At 39.1% G+C, this 25,505-nt stretch overlaps 1 protein-coding gene across 1 annotated transcript in view; it reads left to right on the forward strand.

Annotated features, from left to right (window-relative positions):
- Positions 1-25,505, forward strand: part of LOC139688147 (lysyl oxidase homolog 2-like) — a 239,666-nt gene that overhangs the window by 159,918 nt on the left and 54,243 nt on the right. The window contains exons 4-5 of the mRNA XM_071585575.1: positions 10,067-10,151; positions 21,253-21,510. Coding sequence (XP_071441676.1) covers positions 10,067-10,151; positions 21,253-21,510 — 343 coding nt within the window. The remainder of the gene's footprint in view (positions 1-10,066; positions 10,152-21,252; positions 21,511-25,505) is intronic.

Below are 25,505 nucleotides of genomic sequence, written 5' to 3' on the forward strand. Positions count from 1 at the left end.
TTCGTTATTGCTTTTATACTCAAAATTATAATAAACATTACGTGAATGATACTTCGTGACTCAATGTTTTATTATTTTTGGATGAACTGAAACGAGTGCCTCGTAAAAGCTGACAGATCATATTGCCTTCTATACCATTTAAGGTACTCCATATCATTACATATGAGTATTTAAACGATTGATAGTAGGTTTAGGAAGCATTCTGAACAATTTTAAACGACATCATCGTATTCAAGGAACAAAACACTTCTGAATAGCAATAAACTGTACTTAATGAATGCCTAAGGCCTTACTCTGAATCCTTATTTGACATACATAATATTACCCTACTTCCTCTCATGCCCTACAAAATACTTATTCTTTTTCATTCTCTCTACCTTGCTCACCCAACCTTCTTCCCTCTATCAAAACCTCCAAAATTCCATAACCACTTAATATCGTCTCCATCCATTTTTTCCGCCCCCTTCGAACGTCTCCCAACGGCTAACTCTCTTCTCCTTCCACGTGGAATACTGTCATGATTGTCTTCCTCTTTGCCCATCTTACTTTCTACATTACCATTTCCTAAATTTCAAAACTCTTCTTTTCACTCATTATCTTTCATAAAGAACCTGAATTCAAAATTTTTAAATGCCTACGTTGCGTTTTCCGTAAAAAAGTCTGAAAGAATCCGTTACTTTCGTCTTCCAAGTGTCTCTATCATTCATTCCTCTCTCTTCATGAATACGCCACATTGGATTAACACATTCGCAAGAGTATAATCACTTTTTCATTTTTCAGCATTATTCCATCCAAGAACTTCGAATTAGGACGCCAGGCATCCGAATTCGTAGTAGATAATATATTTTCAATTAATATCTACGACTTGGTTACAACTAAAATTTCCACAAAATTTCTAATTTCATCTGCCCCAAATTTTAACTAATTTCCATCTAATTAGAAAAATAAAACGTCAAACATGTAGATGATCGTCTTTATTTTGGGTCGAGATTGGGAATATCGAGTACGAATATCCTCTACCACCTAACCCCTCATGATTATAGATGATTCAAGGGACAAAAAATTATTGACGGGACAAAAATTGCCCTCCCCTTTTTTTCCCAGTAGGTGAACTTTCACTTCTTTAAAAACGGCCATTGAATTCAGCAAGAATAATTACCTAGATCTATCAAAAACTGAAAATGAATGGAAACATCCCATACACTCAGTTGAAAACTCAAGGATGGGCATTTCTTCGTTTTCCCAGACATTCCTTTGAGAAAAGTCGAGCTTTGTGAACGGCTAGCATTACGAAGACACATCCTCTTGGAAAGTACACCGAGAGAGTTGTAGAAAACAGCGTTGCTAGTTCAGTAAACTTGTCTTAATAGCGTAAACGCAGTATTTTCTGTTTGTGGATAATTTATTACTCGTATTAATTGCTACCTAATGCTGTCCTGGTTGAAAAAAAATTAACAACTTTAATTTAGCAGCGGCTGACAAATTTAGCCTTTATCGCTGACTAATAGATCATTGTATATCATTATCATCAGTCATTCAATCTCGACATTCATTGACGGCAGCCACAGATTCTTTCCCCCTTCTCCAGTTCCAATTTCTTTACGCCTTGGTAGGTAGGCCTCTTTTTTTCTTCTGTATTTTTTTGTGGTCTACGCATTTGTCTCTTGGTTTTCCTCGTCGGGTCTTTTTTTTATTTCCCTCTCTTTTATGTCCCTAACACATCCATTGTGTCCCATAGTGCGTTCAGCCCATCTGGTTGTTCAACTTTTCCTCGAAGTACTCGATACGGTCCTTTTTTCCTCCGTCCGTGGGCACACTTCTTCGAGTCTCATTTCGTCTTCTCGTTTGATCTTCAGCATCCGCCTCGAGCACATTATGTTTCAAAGGCTCCCATTTTTCTCTAGTCAGCCTTTCCAATTGTCCGTATCTCTGACACAAAGAATGCCAAACTCCCAAAGAATATTCTCACGCATTCCGTCTTTGTTTCTAAATCCAAACCGTATCTTCTTTGAGAACAGTGGTTACAAATATGAGAATTCTCCTAGATGTAGTCATTTCATGTTTGACATCCATGCGAATTCTCTCAGTGTTGAAATTTTTAGGTTACCTGCTTTCACTCCCTGAGAAAGATTTTATCTATTTATGTTTAATCTCCGCTTCATTAGCCAAATTCATCAGTAAAAACTTTAGAAAAATTGTCCCCGCTATAAATAAATTTTAATTTTAATTTAATATAATTAAAGTTAAAAATTTAATTAATATACATTAATTTTAATTAATAATAATAATACATTTAATTGTGATCTACGTGTCTGCTCTCTCATGAGGAGCATTAAGTACTCAAGAAAAGTATTTAATATATTTATTCAGAATTTTGTCCACAGGTAAAACGTCTAGCAATGACTAATGTAACCATGAAAGATAAAGTGACTTAGCATTGATTTTTGAGAGAAAAACTAAACCCAGACAAAAATGGAGGCGAAAAGAGTCGGTCATTCGTTCTACTTTCAATTCTTTTCCAACTGTCAGCTATTTCTTTTTTAAAGTCCCCGATTTCTAGCCAACTTAAGGATTTCAATCACAACGGGTAAAATTGAAGATTTTCACCTTATTGTTATATTTTATCTTATTTAACAACACCTTTTCCAATCCAAAAATATTCTCCTAGCTTGCTGACCGCAATAGGAATATTGTAGTAAATATATAAATTACTTCTCTAATTTTGAATCGAGTCATTACATTATTCACTCCGTAAATTGAAAAGAAACACTTATAATCAAACTATCGGAAGACAACTAAATGGGTTTGTGAAATAACACCAAGTCTCGTTTAATTTTTAAAAAATCAATGCTTTTCACCGCGGAGTTAGCACCAATGTTTTAACTAATTCAACTATTTGTCAGTTAATAAAAATATTTCATCAAATCTTTGAAAGCCATTTCAGTGGTGGAAAGAAAGCTCAAAAGTTATTTTTGTGCAAAAACAGCGAAAATGAAGAACCGTGAAATTTTTCCGTTCCTGGATTTTCAAAGAAGATTATTTGTTCCATATATACGAGTACTCGATTTAATATTTGAAAAGGATAACCACCGCATGATTTCAAAGCGCTCAATTGATTTATCATCTAATTGTATTGCTGTCGAAATATGGAAAGCTACTGCGTATGATACGAGAGGGAGCAAATCTAACTTTTCATGCGGAAACCTTGGCTCAGGGCAAAGAATTAAATTAAGACTTGGTAGAATCCTTGGAATAAAGGAAATTGGAAGAGTGGCGAATTTGGAAAAGAAGAGAAAGAAATTGATTTTACGCCATGGGAAGATGAGATTAGTCGCGGGAAATAAATACGTAATATGCATTCACGTATATAGGAATATTCGAAGTTTCCTGAGAATTTATCCGGAAAACAGATAATTTATTTCATCATCGCAAGCAAAAATCTTCTCAGATAGGCTAAAAATCTAAAATCTATTGTGTCACCACCGGATAGCGTTGGGTGGGTCGACATATATATATATATATATATATATATATATATATATATATATATATATAGATTTTAGATTTTTAGCCTATGCGAGAAGATTTTTGCTTCTATATATATATTAATATAAATAATATATAAATATATACATATATATATATATATTTATATATATAATGTATAACACTTAGCACTAGTGGACACAGACAAAAACACAGAAACGCACAAAAAAGAGACTCACTATTTTGGTGGTCGTGGCCACCTTTATCAAGGAATAGAGGGACAGAATTGGCAGTTCTGTCCCTCTCTTCCTTGATAAAGGTGGCCACGGCCACCGAAAATTCGAAAAATTGTGAGGCTCTTTTTTGTGTGTTTCTGTGTTTTTGCCTAGTTTTATAAAGAGAAAAATACAACTAACAAGGAAGCCCTGTTATAGGTGATATGCCTCTTCAGGGTCTGGAGTGGCCGCTGTTGAAATCCGTTTAGTCAGCGTATGCGTTACCCGAAGGAATGAGTTTGAATTATCCGAAGGGATAACTGGAGCTCTTATACGATGTGATTGAAGAAATCGTTACATTATTATCTGGAAAGTCAGTTCATTTCTTTTCACATTTAATTGAACAAGGAAACCCTTTCCATTAAAAATTTTCGGAGAGCAGCTCAAAGCTCTTTAGCACCTCTGGATAATCACTGAAATGAAGTAGTAGTATTTAGGGGAGGCGACCGACAGCTGAGGTTATTTGCGCCATTAGGGATGGACAGGAAAGGATGAAGGGTGGAGAGAAACCCGGCGTCGGCATTAGAATTCAGATACATCTGAAAAATATTTAACACTGCCGGGATTTGAACCCAGGCCCTCAGGGTGGGAAGCCAGTACGATAGCCTCCACTGAAATGAAATAGATCGCAGAAGGATGCTTTTGGATCTCTAGCTAAAGGGTCATATAGAGGCTTTCTGGATTAATCAACGAATATGCAAGAGGGAGTATAATACTCAGAAGACTCCCGCGATACAGGATACATACCTGTAGATCAGAATAGCTTCTCGGTTCTAATGAGCGAAATGAATAGCCAACGTGGCGAAAAAGCCCGTGGGCGCGATAACGGTAGAGTTAAGAAACAGAAACATACCACCCAACCACACTAATGAACCTAAACTTTGGTCTCGTAAATGATGAAAGGGCTCACCTCAAACCTACTCCCATGGTTATGACATTTAAGATGAACTGATTGAGCATTCAGAAAATAAAAGGGTGGATTGAGTTAAGGAAATTCAGTATTTGTTCCCTTTAAATACATTTTTAACCACAATAATTAACCCCAAGAGTGATTTGGCGAGTGTAGAGTCTATATAACACTAATCCTTGTGCGAAGTGTGAAATTTACACTTCAGAGTAGAGGGGGGGGGGAGAGCAGTTCATTTCCCTGTGCCGTCTACGGTTTCCCAGTACATTCTGGTGGCCGGAAAATCATACAGCTGTGGTGAAACTGAGGGTGTCCAAAGGAATCATCCAGATTTAGTTCTGATACGCAGCGGTCTACCCTCTGAAATATCTCATCGCTTATTACAACATATGAAAATAGGAAAAGTTAATGTCGCTAAAAGTTGAAAATTACATCGCTGGAAAGATTAGGACGGAAAAGCTATCTAAAGGAACTCTGAAAGCAAATCTAAAGGAATTCTACATGCAACATAAATTAATAGATACTATTGGTAAATATCCTGCTTGATAACCACTGCCAAAGAAGCTTTCTACGTGAAAAATACCGGGAGAACGGAGTGGATTTCAAATTCATTCATTTTGATAAATCAGGTATTCCAAAAACCAAGTGAAAGGCTACAAAAGATAGAGGGATTCGACATGAAGTCTAAGTCACACGTTATTTCACGTAAAATTGACGCCAAGGCAAGCTGAAAAAACTCCATGAACTTTCAAAATTCTTCGGAATTGGCAATTTTTGTTCCGGTGAGGTCAGATGGGATTTGAGGGGGGTTCCTCGAACGCCTGACTCCGGTGAGCCGTAGTGCCTTGAGTCGATTCTCGGATGGCTGATTCTCCTCCAGCCGAGTGCTGTTCCCAGGAATTCCGAGCTTGGAGAGCGAAAAAGCCTTTAAAAGGCACACCTCCAGCAGTTAGAATCGTGCTTCTTTGATGAGCCCGCACCATGAAGGTGGTTTTGATCCCGGCGAGATAACTTTAGCGTTAGTGTACGTATAATGATACTCTTGGAGGCAGTTGCATTCCTTACGCATTCCCTCTCTTAATGGAGAGCTTAAAGCTCAAGGAAGAACTTCATAGTCACGAAAAATGCTTGCATAGCCCTAGAATCCAGCTTCGTATGCGTATAACAAGAGAAGAACTTTCTATGAATCATATTTCGTTTCCTCGTGATCGTACGGAAAGGCGTCACACGTCTCTGTTGCTTAAAAAATGCCACGCAAATTTAACGCAGATTAGAATAAAAAGTGAATATTGATAATATAACGAGAATATAACATTTTCTCAAGCATTCGACCTTTGGAAAGCATTTGAAAATAAAAGCATTGCATTTGAGTTCCGACGGGAATAAGCCGCAAGAATTACATTGGTAGTTAGAATAAGATTGATTGCTACTAGTCTGAGAAGGAGTTTTTTAAGTTTTCCACTTGGGAGTACATTAATTTTGACCGGATACGTTGTTTCTACCTCACCTATTGATAATTCATCATAATCGTCATTTCATAATGACAGAGAAACATCTAGGTCTGTAAAAATAAATATAATTGGAAAAATTTCAAAACTCCCTCTTGCATCGAAATAGCGTTACTATACGTTTATTTGCCGACGCTGCAGTGGTTTAGAGAGAAATCCGTAATCCTGAGGATAAAGCAGCTTTAGCAGATTACCTAAGTGCTAAATAAATGATGTCCTATACGAGACTCGAATAACAATTCTAATTCCAAGTGCGACACTTGGCAATTAGAATTAAATTTAAAAAAAGGCGTAGTGATAACTTTTTGGAACAAGAAAAATTCCCTCCCGAACGTCTACTGCAGCAGGAACACCGAAATGGAAAGTATAGACTCGATTTAATACTTAGGCGTTACCCTCACTGGCGACCTCTCCTGGGTCAAATAAATACGGGGAATATGTGGTCAGGCTAAAAAAAATTAGGATTTATTTGAAGAGCATTGAAAAAATGTGATGAAAAGTTTAAAGAGGAATGTCATCTTACGCTGGTTAGTCCTCATTTAGAATATTTTGCTAGTATGTGAGATCCTCATGAAGTTGAATTGATTGCCGAATTGAATCACTTGCTGCGCAGAAGAGCTAGATTTTTGTAAAACATTGTTATGACAAACTGAGTGGCGTATCAAAATTATTAGAGTGGCTAGCTTGTAAATCACTCACGGAGAGATGGTTAGAGTACAGATTAAATATCTTGCACATTTTGTAAGAATGTCTCTTTAGCAGTGATGTTGAACATGAATTATTAACCGCATCGTAATACGGTAGGTGATATCTTATAAATAAAGCTAGAGAGATTATAGAACAGATATCGTGTAGAACACATATATTTAAAATGTTATTTTTCCTACAGACGATAAGGGGTCAGAATAACGTTGTCCGACCGCGCCGGTAGGGAAAACTAATTTCCAGTCAAAAGTAATCTGGTGTGTAATCACCACCTGCCACACACCCTACCGGTGGCTTGCAGGGTGCCATTCTAATAAAAAGTGTGCATTTTACTTACGCTAAAAAATCAACACAGGTTATTGAAAGTTTGGATTCCCCAGAATGTCGAATGAGCATTGGAAATAATAGTTAAAGCCACCACCAGCGGTTGGCATCACTACTTGTGAAGCGGAACCCTTGGCGCTATCCGTTTTTTCAACTATCCCACGCTACGGAGTACTTAACGACAAAAGATCGAATCTCTGAATTATTTCGACATCTGCTGAAATATCGCTCGTTTGTGACCGTCTATGACTTCATATAGACTCCGAATCCCACTATCATTCATCTTCCAAAAGTATCGGATGCCCACAATTTTTTCTGCGTGATATTTGTGAAAAAAAATCATCGAGAGACCGATCGTTCGGGGATGAAGGCGGAGGAAGGAAGAAGGGAAGAGAGAAATGGTCGGAAAGGACGGATTCATCGAGAGAGAGGGTGAGAGAAAGAATGGGAGGGAGGGATATGAGAGGTGGGTGGATGGAGGGACGTGTCCGGCGGAGGAATGAGCGCCGGTTGCGTCGGAAGGAGGAGGAAGAGGCGGCGGCGTCAAGAATGGTGAGCCAAGGGGGGAGGCCGTGGCGGGGGGTGAGTTGCTTGTGGGCCGGAGGGGGGTTGGAAGGGGAAGTGGATATCTGGGCGAGAAGGGAGCGGGTGGTGACAGGAGGGCAACTCCAAAAGAACGGGGCCTTGGGAGAGCAGGGAAAATGGGATAAAGTATATTCGGCGCCGGGGCGAAAAGTTAGCCCCTCGATTCGACGTTTGAGTGGGAAACATATTGCAACAACAACGATGTTATTTCTACCCCACCACGCCTTAACCCAAGGAATTTTCCCAGGTGAGGAGAGCGTCCCAAGCCTCTCGGCCGTTCTTTCCTCCCTCGAAGCGAGGGGAGATGTCCGAAACGACTTCCGTTGTCTCCTTTCCTCGGAGGACGGACCTCGTTCGGCTCGAGAGCCCTGGACTCGGCGACTCCACTTCATCACATCAAAGACGTGTGCTCTTGGATTACTCACAATTTTATCAACATTTTTACCATCCAGCTCATTTCTGGAACATATCGTACATAAAATAGACGCCAATGTACCTACGAGAAAAGGCGAGGTACAAATTCATGGGCCAAATGGATTGCAGGATTTAAGGAGTAAAAGTTACGCATTTATTAAACTTCTTTACGGAGGTGACATGGAGACTAAATAGCCTCTCTTCCATCCAACACCTAAATAGTGTAACGAAGATAATTGAAAACACCCATTCCCTAAGTGGAGGAAACTCACCGAGATGGGAATCGGACCACCACCGGGGTCGGTGACCAATGTATACATATATAAGAGTTAAGGCATCGAACAGGGTGAATTTGAAAGTTGAAGCCAGCAAAATTTCGGTTTTAAGGACGAATGATTTAGATGCATTTCTTTCTGTACTTCACTTTAATCTCAAATGCCAATTAGCTATACATATTATGCATGAAGTTGATGGGAGTTTGCAGTTTGCAAGGGGGATTAAATAAAACGAAATAAAAAGGCTTGATGAGGTAAGCGTATCTCTTTAAAAACCCATTGGAGTGTAACATGAAAATAATGCATTGTTTTACTACTGTGTGTAACAGTACTTTCGAAGTGCCTATGAGTTTGATGTCAGTCGGTGAATGAGGCAATTGTATCTTGCGTATGTCGTACCGAGTCAATGTTTTAGAAACATATTAGGTAAGCACAGTTTGAGGCAGAACGGGACGGGAAATATAGACGAAGGTAAATTATATATAAAAATATGATTTGATCGGGATCCGAACCGTGGACCTCTGGGTTGATGAAGCTCTCGGACGGAAATCAATAGGACCTGGGCTGAGCTTGCTTATGTTCGCCAAGTTATTCGAGGAACTGGAAACCTTTCAATAAACTCGAAAGGCGATTCCTCTGAACACATGCACTCCGCAGTAGGACTATCCATCTACGGTTGAAGGAAAACGGGCGATTCTGATTGGAGAACTACATTGTCGAATAGGGTCGAAATAATGCTGAGGTCACCAGCCATAAAGTTGTGTAACTGGTAAAAAATATTAAATTTTTTTAAAAAATATTTTTGTCAACCTCCGTCACGAACTGAGAGGAATGGAGACCAAAGAAAACGGTCGCGATGCTCGTTGTTCAATTCACAAAACAAGAGAAAAAAAGAAATCGTTCCCATTTTTCAAAATTCCACGATAAATTTCATGTGTCGTCACCAATTTCAGCGAGAAGTAAAAAAGCTTGCGAGAATTTTAAATCGTACCAATTGACTGGAAGCAGTAAATTCTTGAAATTTAGTGCCTCCGCTCTCACTCCCTGAGCCGTGATTTGTAATACGCTGAGAAATTATATTTCATGACTTCAGGTGATATAATTTATGTTCGTGGATGGTGTGTCGCCGTACACAAAAATGTTGTCTACCCAGTAAACAAAAATATGCCACTTTTTTCCAGGTTTGTAAAGACGATAGAACATCTCGTATCTGAACCGTAGAAACTTTACAAATCGGAATTGAAAATAAGTAGCGGAACACGTTCAAGTTTTGTGAGGATCCCACGAAGGGAGAATAGCAAAATTACGTTTCATGGGTTTTTAAAAATTATTCCGCATTAATATTTTTTGGTGAAATTGGAATGAGGAATCAATTGCTGTGTATTTCACGAGAAATTAGCGTTAACACAAGCGATTTCAAACACTGCACAACCCAAAGTTGTTAAACCCAAATGTAATTAAAGAATGAAACGCTTAAAAACTTAATTTTCACTTGTTAAAACCAATGCTAGTAATTTTTTGCAAGAATTATTTACTTACGACTTAAAATCTTGGTTAATAATATTGGGATGTTTCCTTTCTCTACAGAACGCCACCAAGCACACCATGAAACTAAGGCTGGCCGGAGGCCGAGTTCCCGAGGAAGGCCGCGTGGAAGTCAAATTTGGGGAAGGTCAGTGCTTTATTTCTTGTGGGTAGCGGTAATATTCACCTTCGGGTATTCTGCATGGCTGGTGTTGATGGGGAACCCGAGACGAAAGGGAAGGTTAAAAATTGAAAAATTTGAAATTATGAAAACTAAGCGCGGGGCATTATTCTGCGTGACCCGCAGTCAAAATATCTTCGCAGCTCAAGGGGAGGTAAGTGGCTCGCATTACCCGTTGAAAAAATATAGAATTAATTTATTGTGTTTTTTTGTTCACTCTGCTTATATTATTTTCCAAGAAGGAGAGATATTCCACCCTCTATTCTTAAATTTGACCATGTAGAAGTAATGGTGCTATCACCAGCGTAATTATTATAAGCTGTCATTCATGTACGTAGTTGCTCTTAGTGTTCACGACGGAAGAGAGAATTTTATCACAATGGAAACATATAACCATATATGTTTGGTGTTACTGCCTCCTAATAAAAATAAATGTTTTACACTATTCGTATTCTAATAGTTTTCAATTATGTGTAAAATATAATGTTGAAAATGCAATAAAATCCCCTCCGCTATGGTTGTGTCCAGTGACTGAATTAAAGGCCAGAGTGTACTCTTTCTTCTTTACCCTTATCCTGCGTCCGTCTCATATCCCTTACTCTCCCTGCGTTTGCATAATAAGAAGATTCAGTGCTTTCCATCCCACCGTTTTTTTTTAACCATTTCTTTTTTGTGCCAGGAGTTCACTCCACCGTATAAACTATTTTATCCGCGCTGCCTCTGGGCTTTTACTGTAAGCAAAATTTGGTTTCTTTATGAGAGGAAAACGGTGGTGCTACCTCGGTCCGAGCCGAGACTCTCCCTACTCCACGTTCTTGATCTAAATTAAGCGCTGGATGAAGGGACGAAGGAGGACGTTGGGTCGAGGCGAGGCTTTCTCGAAGGATCGTCAAAGGCAGAGTGAATCGACGGTGAATTCTTTTCCTCGAAACCTCAAAAGGGTGGAAAGACGTGTCTCTCCGCTCTGGAACTTTTCGTCTCTATCGCTATTCCGCACGCAGTATCGAAAGAGAAAATATTCACGCGATGGGGAGATAACTCGCGAAATATTATTCATAGCTCGCATACACACACACTCTCTCTCTCTCTCTCTCTCTCGCATATTTTCAGGAGTGATTTGCAAAGTCGTAAAAAAATGATTTCATGCCTCCAAAAAGCGAACTTTCTCCTCGCTTATTCAACATCCAGGGAAATCAAATATCGTACGCGAGATTAAAACATCTTTTAAACGCGAAAAGGATAAAAAATGGATAAGTTCCACAAAGTCCCGCCTGAAATTAACAATTTTAATTTTTTTCGCGTTTTGTGACAGCATTTTATCCAAAAGAATAATAGGTTAATATATTAAGGAACAGATTGTTGTTGACAACCTTGCCTGGAAAAATGGTTCAAAGAGTGAATCCAAGAAATAGGCCGAGAAAACCTATGCGATATAATTACTCGTACTTAACGGTTTAGTGGGTGTGAAGTAAGTTTTATACGAAATTCACGTTGCTTGGTGGAAATAACGGAAGGAAGAAATTCAAAGGATTACCGAATGATGCGCGAGCCGATACAAATAATGATTGGAATTCATCCAGTAAATTAAACGGTCATCAATCCGAATCAGACGAAGTTCTTTGGCCCTATTATAAACCAGACACTTTATATATTTAATCAGAGGATAGTGATGTGCCTGTGTCTGGGCAGATGGATATTAACAGGTTGTGCAGACTCCTAAATATCTATTTAGTTTTCGTAAAATGACCAAAAGTGAGGCTTGGAAATATGAAACCATCCCTAATTTTCAGCAAGTTACACTCTCAACGCACCGGTATTACGTGACTTTGCAAACGTATACCGGCAGCCAACTTGCCCTTCGCGAACAAACTTCTACTGTCATTTGGCGCTCTCAAACAATCCAACAACAACCCCTCGAACAATCATCGTAAATAGAGACCACTTACCGAGAGCATTCAGAGCTCCTTCACCCAGTTCTTTCCCCGATAACTTCCCTTTGGACCACGTCACCTAGAACGCCCCGAACTCTTCTCACTACACCGCTGCCCAGAGATAATACATGTAATGCGTGTTGCGGAAGAACTTCCGCTGGACGTCTCTATCATGTACCTTTTTGATCGATTCGAGCCGTGATGGTGGTCGTTTATAGTTCCCAAAACTCGCACCTAATGGTTTCTGGCACACGGAGTAGGTCTGTGTTAACGGGAGAATTGGTACAAGAGTAGTCCACCATGATTACTGTTATGATAAACAGAACTATTTCAACCAATAACTGTGGTGTGGAAAATTCCGTAATAGACTCTGGTTCATAAAAAATGAGCGGTTACTGCTTAGGGGATGGACATTGGCTACTATGATCGTTTAATGATTCTTCTATTCGACGGAGGAAAAAGAATATTTCCAGATTTACGTAGGGTATAAAGTAATCTAAATTTAATTAATAAATGGAATCTGAAAATGTGTTCACATTGATTCTTATTTTAAAGATCAATTTTAATTTAATAAACTTTAACGATCCACTAAATCTGGAGACTTGATAATGTTATCGTGAATATAGTTTCTCAACGCTTGAGTTACGTTGAGAGTTAAACGAAAAAATCCCATTCGAAAATCGTCTTAAGTGTATTAAAAACTCTCCTTTTTCCAACCCGTCCGAAATTTTTTTCTGTCTGATATTCATGAGATATTCATTGAGAAGACGGTCGATTTAAAAAAAGCAATTGACAAGAGGAGAGAATTTTGGCAGTAAGGGCGGACGGATTGAGAGAGGAAGAGATAGAGAGAGGGAGAGAAATGAGATTTACGGGAGCAATGAGATAATCTACAGAGGATATATGTATTGATTAAAAAAATAGATGTACCGTTCACATAGGCTTTCGACAGTTTATACCATTTTCAAGATACATCATAAGAATCTATTCTCACTAAAAAATGGTTAAATATTTGCCCTAATTAATTATTCTACCAAATATAATTCATTTATACGCACTTTAATGCTCAATTGGTATTTTTTCTACTTGAAATCCTAATAAATTTCGTTTCTTATGGTTTATCCTTGTCCCATGTAAACCGTAATGATTTGGTTCTGTAGGTATCAGAATTCCTTGGATGCCGAAGATTCGGTGGGATATTTTTAATTCATTAAATTCTATAATCTGAAAGGATCATAATTTCTCGTACGAATCTTATATTCCTAAAAGGGTTTGTGCAGACATTTTTCAAATGCGTATCAATTTTGACGTTCCTTCTAGATGAAGTTTAATCCATAATTTCAGGAACGAGCTTTTCCGATTAGACTTTCACTTTGTGTTTACTAAAATTATGTCACGTGACCGAATAGTATTCCTTTTGTGTCTATGAGTTATACACCACGTTATTCGTGTAGAAGAAAACGAGTGGAGAGCTTCCTGTACGTGATTCGGGAAATTTTTGTTTTATAAAACTCGGGGAAGAAACCTTTCAAGTAGTTTCGAAGAACGGAGAGCACCTTGAAGAAACCTATTGGGGAATGCCAACGGATTGTCGCGCCGTTGTTGGGAACTGCTGAGGAGTTTGAAGGGACGGGTGAGAAGGAGGGTTTTCTTAGGGGGGGGCGTCTTGCTCAACCCTCACGTCGATATTCCCACGGGGAAGAGAAGGCACGTCTGCGGATGGACGAGGAGGGCTCCCGTGGAAATGCACACGTAAGTTTAACGGGTCGATGCTCCAACGACGAGACATAAATAAGCAACCAAAACCTGAAATATCACCCTTCTACCTTTCGGAAATGACGCCTCAAATACCGTGTATTTTTATGATCGCCGGTTTTTTGGAATTCCGAATTCATCTCCGATAATGTTTAATTTAAAAAATAGTCCGCAGTAAACCCACGCTGAAAGCTGTGGTTCGAACAGCAATTGCGGGATCGTCTTTAAAACATAAATGAATGTTCAAATATATTTTATTTTAAACTATTAAACAATGTGAGCCATTCAGATGGTGAAATTATGGTGGAATTTAAAGTTCATTGGAATTTTTAGGGAAGCGTATTCAAAGTTGGACTTTGAATTCACTGAAACCAACAAATATGCTCTGCCAAAAGTTCTCATGGACTTTAATCGTTAGTTTAATATTCATTATATCAATATGATATATATATATATATATATATATATATATATATATATATATATATATATAATCAGATTTTAATGAATATAAATACATATTCATTAAAATCTGATTTAATTATACTACTGGTGCCAGTCTGGAGTTATGATGCGATAAACCTAATTAATAAATTAGTTATTTTTAAATATAATTTGGTGATATTTGGTTTTGTTTGTACTGTGTAACGAAAACCTAAGGGACTTTCGAGTTTTTCGATACCTGAAATAGAATCAGAATCCTAATATTGGTCAAAAATCACTTTGTATTGCCTAATTTACATTTGCTAATTGAGCTATGATTTCACTTTGCATGTTTTTCACGAATAACATGCCCAGAAGCTATTCTGCATTAAGGAATTGATATCGGAAACATATTTCATTACTTAGCCTTACCTCACTTCTTCCAATCAAACTCAGTCTCCATTCCTATATCCTGGGAATTTTTTTTATTATGCAAACATATCATTATTCTGTTTAAAATATATTATTTACCTTTCAAATAACAGATACCTAAGCTTCTAAACTGAAAATATCAATTCACTTCCAACAGAATATCATAGCCCTATATCTCCAAACTCTGTTATACAAGAAATAAAACAAAACAGTAAATAATTCGTAGCATAATTAGGATAGATGATATTTGAACTCATCCCATATATACCAAACCCTATAAGCTAAAGTCAAGCATCGTGCTTAAGGGAGTTTCTTATCTTCCTGTGTTCCCTGCAGTCCCCTAAAAGGATCTGGTCCCAAAATAGTCACATGGATCCCGTGAAGCATAAAGTGATATACAGATTCACCAGGATTTGACTAAGGAGCCTTAATAGCAGCCTAGAGCGATAGACTTAATAATCTATCGCTCTAGGCTGCCACGCACTCCGGCTATATAATACTTTTTTAATGTGAAGTTCTTTTTAAAAATCATCTGGAATCGGAAAATACGAATCGGTGCATGCGATCTATCGAATGAACCATGCACGCCGATAATTTTCCAACTCTACGTAAATATGTGCGCCGAGGCATTATGGCAATCACTCCTAGACGCGCGAAATAGCCTGGAACGTCTTCATGGCTTCAATAAGTATATACAGTGTACACCGAGGGTGGGTATATTGGATCATAATCCTCCTCGTCTTCTCGGCATACTCTCCGTGGGATTATACTATATTTCTCGCGTAAGGCTCTCTGCCCGAAGGTAGTCAGGACCGCGTACCGCTCGTTCCGGGTGTGTTTGTGTGTTTATAGACGGAGAGGAGCGGATGTATGTTTTGAAAATGAGTTGAATGAGTTCAGGCAGGCGAGAAATGGATGCAGACGATCCTTGATGAATCGATCTATGAGACAACGGGAGTCGCGGCACGTTTTGGGGGGAAGCGCTCACACGGTGGGACCGTAATGACGATTAACTTCGCGACGAGCTATGGTCCTGACACCCGCAACCGCCAACGACGCCCAATAGCCACAAAGGCCAGTGACTGGTAAGAGTGAAAACAAAATGAACCTTATTCAGTTCGAAATTATCGTGAATCCGACGTATTGCAGAGCTGCCACGAGGGCGTGTGTACTGGGGATGCTGGTTTATCAGCCATCAGGGTACTTGTTGGTTCTATCCACCAGAAACATCAGATAAAATTTTAATTTGCTATTAATCCTTGTGGTTTATGGTATAGTGAAAGCAACTCAAAATATGTAAGCAGATAACACGAAATATTTTTCTACACGAAATACGGCCATGGTCTGTTCCTACTCCTACTTTTTTCAACCAATATTTATTCTTTTAACATGAACTGTTTTCCTCGAATCAGCGGCTACCACGAAAATATTCTTCGCTCCTCGTAAAATAAGTCTTTGCAAAGTTTTTTGAATAAAACGAAAATAAATGTTGGACTAGAAGGTCTACCAAAAAAACCCTATCAAAATGTTCTGTTAACTCACCAGTAAGGATGCACATTGATAAAAACTCATTTTTTCTATCAAAACGTAATTTTTTAAATCAAAACCACATGGTGATTAATTTAGGTTACTGCAATTAATTATTTTTTAATTATACGAATGTATATATCTGTCATGGTAAAAAGATCCCAATTCTACTCAAACGACTCAGGAATCCCCATACCGATCTTGGGAGGCCCGAAGCTTTAATTAACTCCTCGTCCTGGTTCTGTATGCTTATATCTATCACACCAAGTCTATAGGGGTAAAGATGAGTGCATTTTTTTCCCTTCATAAACATTAATAATCAAAATTTCAGTTTTAACCACACTCTAATCCCGAAGACGAGACATGTTATTAATGAGATCGCTAAAACAAGAGCCTTGCGTCCTGGAATGTGAACGCATCATCGGCGATTAATTTGATATGTAGCTGATTGTTTCATAAGTAATGTCGTAGTAGTAGTAGTTTTGAGGGGTGGCGACCGACAGCTGAGGTCATTTGCGCCATAGGGGATGGATAGGAAAGGATGAAGGGTGGAGAGAAACCCGGCGTCGGCATTAGCCTACTCTTTACGAAAGGCGCCAAGGGGTCCGCAGTTTAACGTCCCATCCGACGGACGGCGTACTAACTCAAAGTACCCTCCACAAAGCACCTCAAGTAGGGATCGAGATACCTCTGAAAAATATTCAACACCGCCGGGATTTGAACCCGCGCCCTCAGGGTGGGAAGCCAGTACGTTAGCCCCCGCACCATCTCGATCCCCAGTAATGTCGTTGGCGGAAATAAGGAAAAGAAGGAAGCCAATCTAGCTTCCCTGGAGGTTGATAAGGGGTTCTCTCTCCCTTTAATTTTACTCTCACAAAATCATTCCATCATTATTGCCTACTGCTCGCGCTAAAGTAGAAAAACACGGGAAAAAATTATTATTTTTTCTTTGATTACACTTAGCCTGCACACCAACTTATTGCTCCGGTATTTAATGGAAGGCTTTTAAGAGGTACAAACCTGAGATGCGTCTGAAAATAGATTTGACTTGTTTTCTTGATCGACCATAGGAAGATGCGCGGAATGAATAGCCTAGGGAGTGTTTCACAAGATCTAAACTTCCGGCTACCGTGTTGATTGTTGAAGGGCGATCATTGTGTATCTATAAAAATCGTGGCGTTACTCAGAATTATATTCTGAAGAATTTTGCATGAGAGAAATTTCGATGAAACTGGTCGACGATTTACGGGGCTTTTACGCTGACGTCAGTCAGACTATCAAGTTTTTACATTCGCCCACTTTGAATTATTTAACCCCAAGTCCATTCTTGTAAAGACAAATGAATTAATTTTTCCTATATATTTTCTATGAAACTAAAAATAAAATTTTATCCATGCAGCTAATTAATTGATTTTTTTTTCATTATGTTTGGTTGATTGATATGATTGCACGATGGATAAAAGTTAATGCGTGCTCGAAATACAAATACCACGTAATAAGAAAAATGTTCCCGCTTTTGGTTGATACCGGGTTAAATTTTAGCGTATGCCGCGCACCCGTGGCAATGGAACACGGAATTTTGCAATAATTAAAATTTCACGAAGAAGAGAAACTATCTAAAGAAGACAACTTTAAGGCCAGAAGAAGGTCGAAATTTGTGTTGAATGGTGAATTAATAAATCCATTTTCAAAAATATCTCCTGCTTTTAAACGTCAGCATTACAATTCAACAGAATATCATAATATTAAAAAGAATTTTCTTTTTTTACCATGGAAGAATTACATTTATCGATGATTAGTTATTAATTATTTTACATTACATTTTAAATGCCTTGTTTTCAAAACAGAATTTTAGGTAAGCAAATCAATTACGTACAAAACCTCCTTCATTTAAGCATACTTCCTTCCTTCAGGCGGTAAAACATGTCTATCCTACCTATTCTATCTTACCAAATCCTCGCTTGCCTAACATTAAAAAAAAATACTAGTCTTTAACATCCCACCATCAATAAAAACGCTCTGTATCCATCTACTCCTGCCTCCTTTGGATTTCTCTCAGCAATCCCTTCTCCTCCCCCACCGTACCCAGCACTTCCTCAGTAGTTTTCTTTTCTGTCCACTTCACCTTCTTCATCCTTTTCCAGACCCACATTTTGAAAGCCTCCATTCTACGCCCATCATCTTGTTCGATGGCCATTTTTCCGCACCGAACATGACTACGCTCTGTATCAAAGTTTTAACGAGCCTTTTCTCAACATCCTTACTCAACGTCCCTGTCAGAAATGCTCCCCTTGAAAAAGGGGGAAATTTCCTCCTCGTGAAATTTATTTTGCCAAACGCAATTCTTGTTCTTATGTTGCTACTGCTTTGATTATTATGGTCAAAACACTTCCGAGATACATACTATTCAACCCGCTAGAACTTCATCATCATTATCAATATTTCAATCCTAGGATTGGTTGGCTGCAGCCCTCCATTCTACTCTATTCAATGTCAATTCACTCTACCCCTGATACCTTCTCTGTTTTATGTCCCTCTTAATTTGTCCTATGTCTCTTGGTCTTCCTCGTGGAATCTTCCCTTCTATTTTTCTTTCTATTATATTTCTAATCAATCCATTGTGCCTCAATGTGTGTCCAATTCATCTATTCCTTCTTTGTCGTTGAGTCCTCCATGTGGTCCTATCCTCTTCTGCCCTTCTATATATACTTCCTCGATGCTTACTTTGTTTGTCCATTTAATCTTCAGCATTCTCCTCCAACAACATGTTTCAAAGGCATATATTCTTCGCTGGTCCACTTTTCCAATTTTCCAAGTCTCGGAACCATAGAGCGCCATGCTCCACACGAAAGTCTTGACAAATGGCTTCTTTATTCCCAGTATCAGGTTCTTTGGACAGAGTAATTGCCTCTTCTTCAAGAATGCGTTCTCAACTTGGGTTATTCTTCGCTTGATGTCGGTCGAACTTCTACCATCTCATGTTATGCTGCTGCCCAGGTAGATGAAGGATTTCCCCACTTGCTCTAGTTTCACCCCTCGATTTGTGATATCTGCTTTCAGCTTCTCTCTTCCACACACAAGGATGTTAGCTTTCTTCTTGTTGATGTTCCTATATATTTCCCCAGTACTTGATCCATAGCACTTAAAGTTGCTTTCAGGTCCTCTCGTGTTTCCGCCTCTACTGCGGTGTCATCTGCAAACCGGAGCATGTTGATTTCTTCTCCATTTACCTTAACTCCTTTGATACTCAATTCTTGAGTTTCTTTTGTAGCCTAAAAAAGGTATGTGTCGAATATTGCTGGCGAGAGGTTGCATCCTTGTCTTAGTCCTTAGTTTATTTTGGCTTCTATTTTTCCTCCATTTTTCGTTTGCATTGTTGAAACCTGATTCTTGTAGAGGTTGTGGATGATTCTTCTGTCGTTATAGTTCAATCCAAGCGATTCTAGTGTCTTGAACATTTGTTCCAATGGCTTATTTACATGCCTCATTTTTTCGGCCATACCTCTCCAGCTTAGAATTGCCTCTCTTGCTCCTCGGTTTTTTCTAAATCCGAAGTCTTCCGAGAGGTTCCCTTCCATCTTTCCTTCTATTCTTTGGCTAATTACCCGAGTAAGGATTTTTGATGCTTAAGTCACCAGGTGCAATGTTCTTCGCATTTATCTGTTTTCGGTTTCTTAAGTACAGCAATCATCATACTTTTCTCGAAGTCTCCTGGTATCTTTCCGCTGTCGTAGCCATCTTTGATGGAATATTTTACCGGGAGGAAAGCAATCTTGTCATATTTGAATGCAAGGATGCATATTCTAGGGATAATAATGTGGTGGTTTCCCGTTGCCTTCCACATCCAAGAACTGCGGCCAATACCGTGCACGTCACTCTCGCCCGCAGCTGTGGCAGCTGATGCCGGGCCGACCCACTCGGTCTGCGCCACCAGTACCTAATGGTGAAACTACTGCCTTTCACCATGGGTTCAGGGATCTATTTTTCTCGTTGCCTCGCTCCGAAATACCATTATTATGATTTTTCTGTTAATATGTGGTTTAATTTCGTTCCATTCTGAAAAACCATCGACAAATTTTTTTCTAAACTGAAAAATTTTCGTCGGTCGCTGCAATTTATGAACTCCTATTTTAATATTTAACTTTTCCACTGCTTTCCTCTTCCACGAAAACCGTTTAACTTATGTTTGGTTTACAGTTATTCTCATTATAATCCAATAATATACAATAATTATTATATTACATGCATACGCTATAATATTTGTGCATCATAACATCACAAAGTATTCCGCAATTTTATTTATTCCTCATAGATTATTGAAATTTATAGATGGCAATATTCATTGCAAATGTTTTGATTTTTAATGGTTGCATAAACTTCTCATTTAGATTTTGATATTATGTGCCACCGAATTTTATAACTCCTCAGTGTATTTTATTCTTATCTGATTCTCCTACTTTGGCACCTGAATACTCGGGTGAAACCAATATGTCACGTCATTATTACTCTGGTCCTCATATATTGAAATAATTTAACGTTTGTAAAAGTTTTATTTTTACAAATTTTTCTCTGAATAAAAGATTGATTAAGATTGTTTGATCTTAGAAATATGAGGATCAGCTGCATCATTTCTTTGTTCTCGAATCCACCTCTTTTTCTTGCTTTTTTTTGCTTCTGTGGTCTTAAAACTGTGCTGGTTTTTGATCAAGGCGAACTGTCTCCGCCCATGCAAATTTAATTTCCACCATTTTTTCTATTTCACCCTTAAGTTTAAGGAATGCCCGGTTGCACAATTCCCGGTGTACTACCCGACGAACTAAAAGTTAAAATACACCGAAAGACATGCTTGAACATTGAAAGTATTCCCTTCACATAGGATATTTCAATAAATTATGGCAGGCATCGGTGCAGTTTGTTTCTTAGCGGCGTATTGTAAATCTTCGTTGTGCAACCGGGCTCATCGATGACCCCATCCTTCTTTCTTTCCCGCGGGGCTTTAGGATGGGGTTTGGTGTGCGGCGATGGGTGGGACATGCTGGCGGCCGTGGTCGTCTGCAAGCAGCTGGGACTGGGGTACGCCCAGGACGCAGTGCAGACGGACTTTTTCGGGGGCAACGGGACGAACATGGTACTGAGCGGCGTGCAGTGCACCGGGGCCGAGCAGGACCTCTCCCATTGCCTCCACGACCGGCTTGGTTCTGAGCACGTCGTCTGCCCCGGGAGGACGGAGAACATCGCCGCCGTGGTCTGCGCCAACGGTGAGTTCGCTCGTGGCAACACAGCCCAGAAGCAAAGCAATAAAAATGCAGCTGAAGGCTTCGAGAATCTTAAGGAATGCTGCCGCAAGCTGAGAAGGCGAACAAAAAGTCTATCCCCGGCTCACGTTGCGACGCCGCGGTAGTTCCCCAATTTTCAAATCGTCTCTACTTACTGGGAGACTGAACTTTCAGCGCAGGCTGCAGCGCAACCGGCTTGTGTCCTTCTACGAGCAGCAAAAATAAAATAAATTCATTAGAAGAAAGTAATTTCTGAATTTATTTTAATGAATGCGCTCATGATCATTTATCTGAAGATTGATATCCTTCACTCGTCATTCCGAGTCTCAAGAAGGTTATCGGTCACTGTGGTTTCCCTTCCTTCAATAGAATTGATACGAAGACTTTCATTGTGCATAAAAGAAGGCAATTTTATTAATGAATTCGTTCAAATAGAAAGAATCGCCAAGCGCCCCAAAGGTCATAGAGACCAGCACCAAAATATATAAGTCATCAATTCCTTCTAATGAATAATGATTTAGTGGTACAGCACTAGAAATATTAGTTTTTAGAAAATTGCGGTTTCCATAGTAAGCGGCCAAGCGATCGTCATCGAATTACCGCAACATCCTCAGAATTGCCAGCTGTACTATATCTTCTCATACACGTTTTTACTTCTTCGTCTTTCTTCCTTCTCACGTGTTCCACCGCATGCTCAACGGATATCACTGGTGACCCTATTATCATTGCTATAATTATTATTGGCCCCAAATTCTATTGATATACTACCTTGATCAAAAAGTTCCCGGAATAACCACCGTGTGGCGCTCCCATCGTTCCGATTTGAGTTCTGTTTTTTTTGTTAAATTGGTACATCTGTTGTTGATATTCCCTTTAAATCTTAGTGTCATAACTTGACATTTGCAAAAGTTACGTAGCCAAGAGTACATCTATCTCTGTGTGTGTTGGCGATTTTTTACAATTTCAGAAATGGATTTAAATTTGCAACAACGAACTTGTATTACATTTTGCGTAAAAAACGGATTTAGTGGCGCACGGACGTTGGAAATGTTGGAAAAGTGTTTCGGCAACGATTCTCTAAAAAAAACGGTCGTTTACCAGTGGCACGAGCGGTTCAGAAGTGGTCGTGAGTCAATCGAAGATGATGAACGCAGTGGCAGACCATCGACATCGAAAGTCGGTGAAAAAATTGATAAAGTAAAAGAAATGTTGGTCAATAACCGCAAATTAACCATCAGAGAAATAGCGGAGGACTTGAACATTGCCTATGGATCCGCCCAAGACATTGTGGTTAATGATTTGGGTTTCCGTCGTGTAGCAGCAAAGTTGGTTCCAAAAGACCTCAATTTCATGCAAAAAAGAGACCGTGTTGACGTCGCAAAAGACATGATTTGCGAGGCTGAATCCGATCCCACATTCATCAAAAGGATCATTACTGGAGACGAGACGTGGGTTTATGAGTACGACACGCAATCCAGACATCAGGCAAGTGAATGGCGTTCACCAAATGAGCCGAGACCAAAAAAACCACGTCGTTTTCAGTCAAAAAAGAAGGCAATGCTGACGGTTTTCATGGATTACAACGGTGTAGTGCATCATGAATTTTTGCCAGAAGGCCAGACAGTAAACAAAGAGTATTATTTGGGCGTTATGAGACGTTTGCGTGAAGCAATTCGCCGAAAGAGACCAGAAATGTGGGCAGAAAACTCGTGGATTTTGCACCATGATAACGCACCGTCGCACAGTGCTATCATTATTCGTAATTTTTTGACGAAAAATGCAACAAATACCATCCAACAGCCACCGAATTCACCTGATTTGGCTCCCTGTGACTTCTTTCTGTTCAATCGAGTTAAAAAACCATTACGGGGAACGCGTTTTAGCAGCCGAGAGGAAGTAATGGAAAAATCGCAGGAAGCACTGATGGACATACCGAAAACCGACCGTAACTTTTGCAAATGTCAAGTTATGACACTAAGATTTAAAGGGAATATCAACAACAGATGTACCAATTTAACAAAAAAAACAGAACTCAAATCGGAACGATGGGAGCGCCACACGGTGGTTATTCCGGGAACTTTTTGATCAAGGTAGTATGTTAATTTAAAATGACAGAATATGCTGCGCAAGAAATATTACTTGGATCTCAAATTACCCAAAGGTTCTGCATCTTATCTAAATTTCGGAACAAGGCATTTACAGATTTTTTGCACTGTGAAAATATATATGCTGCGATGAATATCAGGAGATGATTTAATATAAAGTTTGACGAGACTTGTCGGAGAATGAGAGAACTGGGTGGGAAGTGCTTAATCGGCCGTGAGTCCAGCGTCATGAGAAAATCGGAAGTTGGACTTCTGTGAGGAGAGTTGGGGTGGAAACGGGTAGGAGGAGAGGTTGGAGATGATCGGAAAGAGTTGGGTCAATGAAGGAGGGAAGTTGGTTGAAGAAATATTCTTCCATAGCTTGCGAAACAAAACTCTTCAACAATTCCAGAATGACCCTACACATTTTTGTTCACAAATATCAAAGAAAAACCTTTTTACAATGAGCACACGTTGCAAGAAAATTGCGGGAGATAAATTTGAAACCATGACATTATGTACCGAAATTTTGTCCACAAATTCTCAAGATTAAAGTAAAATTTTACTAATTAAAATTTACATCCAGCGGAGCAATTTATCTAAAAAAAGGGGTCTAAAATTAATAAAAATGGCCTTTTTAATTTTATTTGAATTCATGATATGCGTGAAGCGTCCTCGTTTTTACTTGGATATAACTCTGAAGCTGCGATGAAATAAATAATTTTTCCTGCCGGCGGTGTTATATAAACATACAAATAAATTATGAAAGCTCCTTCAAAACTAATTTAAAAAAGACCTTGCGATTCACGGATGTTAAACTTAATATGATACCGTTCATTTGCTTCCTGTCGTTGTTCATATTATCTCGGTGTAATTTGACTTTCCCTTGTGTTATTCCCACGTCGAAAGTTAAGCTCATTTTCACGAGGTTTCCTCTCCGAATTTCAATGAGTTGTATGAATTCGGAAAGGGATCTCTGATATTCGTCTGAAAATAATTATAAAAGCATTAAAAAATTAAATCGAAGTAATGAAGGCAGTTTATCCTACGAGAGGTACCTTGGCTGAAATTAAAATCACTAGAACGTAGAAAAAATGTAAAATCCATTTCATAACAATGCAGGTTTAACCGATGGATGTTTTTCACTATCAAGCTGCTATTAAGACGAAAGGGAAAAATGGAAAAGAGTTTTCCTTTTAAACATCGTGTTTAAAAAAAAATTAACCGTCTCCAGAATGCAGCGTCCTGTATTGAGGATGGAAATTTGGCTAATTACCATTCGCCAACGATCATCCCTAAACCACCCCTATTCCCACGGGAACCGCCACTATTGACAGAATGGGGTTAGTCTCCCTTATTTTCTCCCCGTCCTTCGGTATTTCCATCATCCCTCAATATTCGCTCCATCCATTTTCTATGCATTCCTCGAAGTTCACCCGCAAGCTCTCGCTCCCCACCGCCATTGGCAAAACCCCATGACTTCTATTCCTCTTTGTCCAAATCAATTTCACCACATTTTTCATCCGCACCCATATCTCCAAAGCTTCTACTCCACATTAATCCCTTTACCCAAACGAATAAGCTATTACCAGCAACTTGTCTGTCATGCGTAGACAAGTATTTTGCACTTAAATGCCATAATGCATGCAAGTCTATTTAAAATTCCCACTATTATCTATAATATTTTGCTTGTTCTTTAATGATAACTAACATTTGAGCTTAACATAACATTGATGCTGCATATTGTTCTGGAATCAATCCCTGTCGCACCTCAGAGTACTGGCTTGCAGGTCACCATGGACATGTATGATTCGGGGCCATAGAAGGAAGGATGTACCTTAGGTGATGGGGAGAGAGGAAAGAGGAGGCTTCCTGGACGACGTTAGGATTGGA

Source organism: Hetaerina americana, unplaced genomic scaffold, assembly GCF_022747635.1.
Source record: "Hetaerina americana unplaced genomic scaffold, ioHetAmer1.1.p SCAF_2, whole genome shotgun sequence".
NCBI lineage: Eukaryota > Metazoa > Arthropoda > Insecta > Odonata > Calopterygidae > Hetaerina > Hetaerina americana.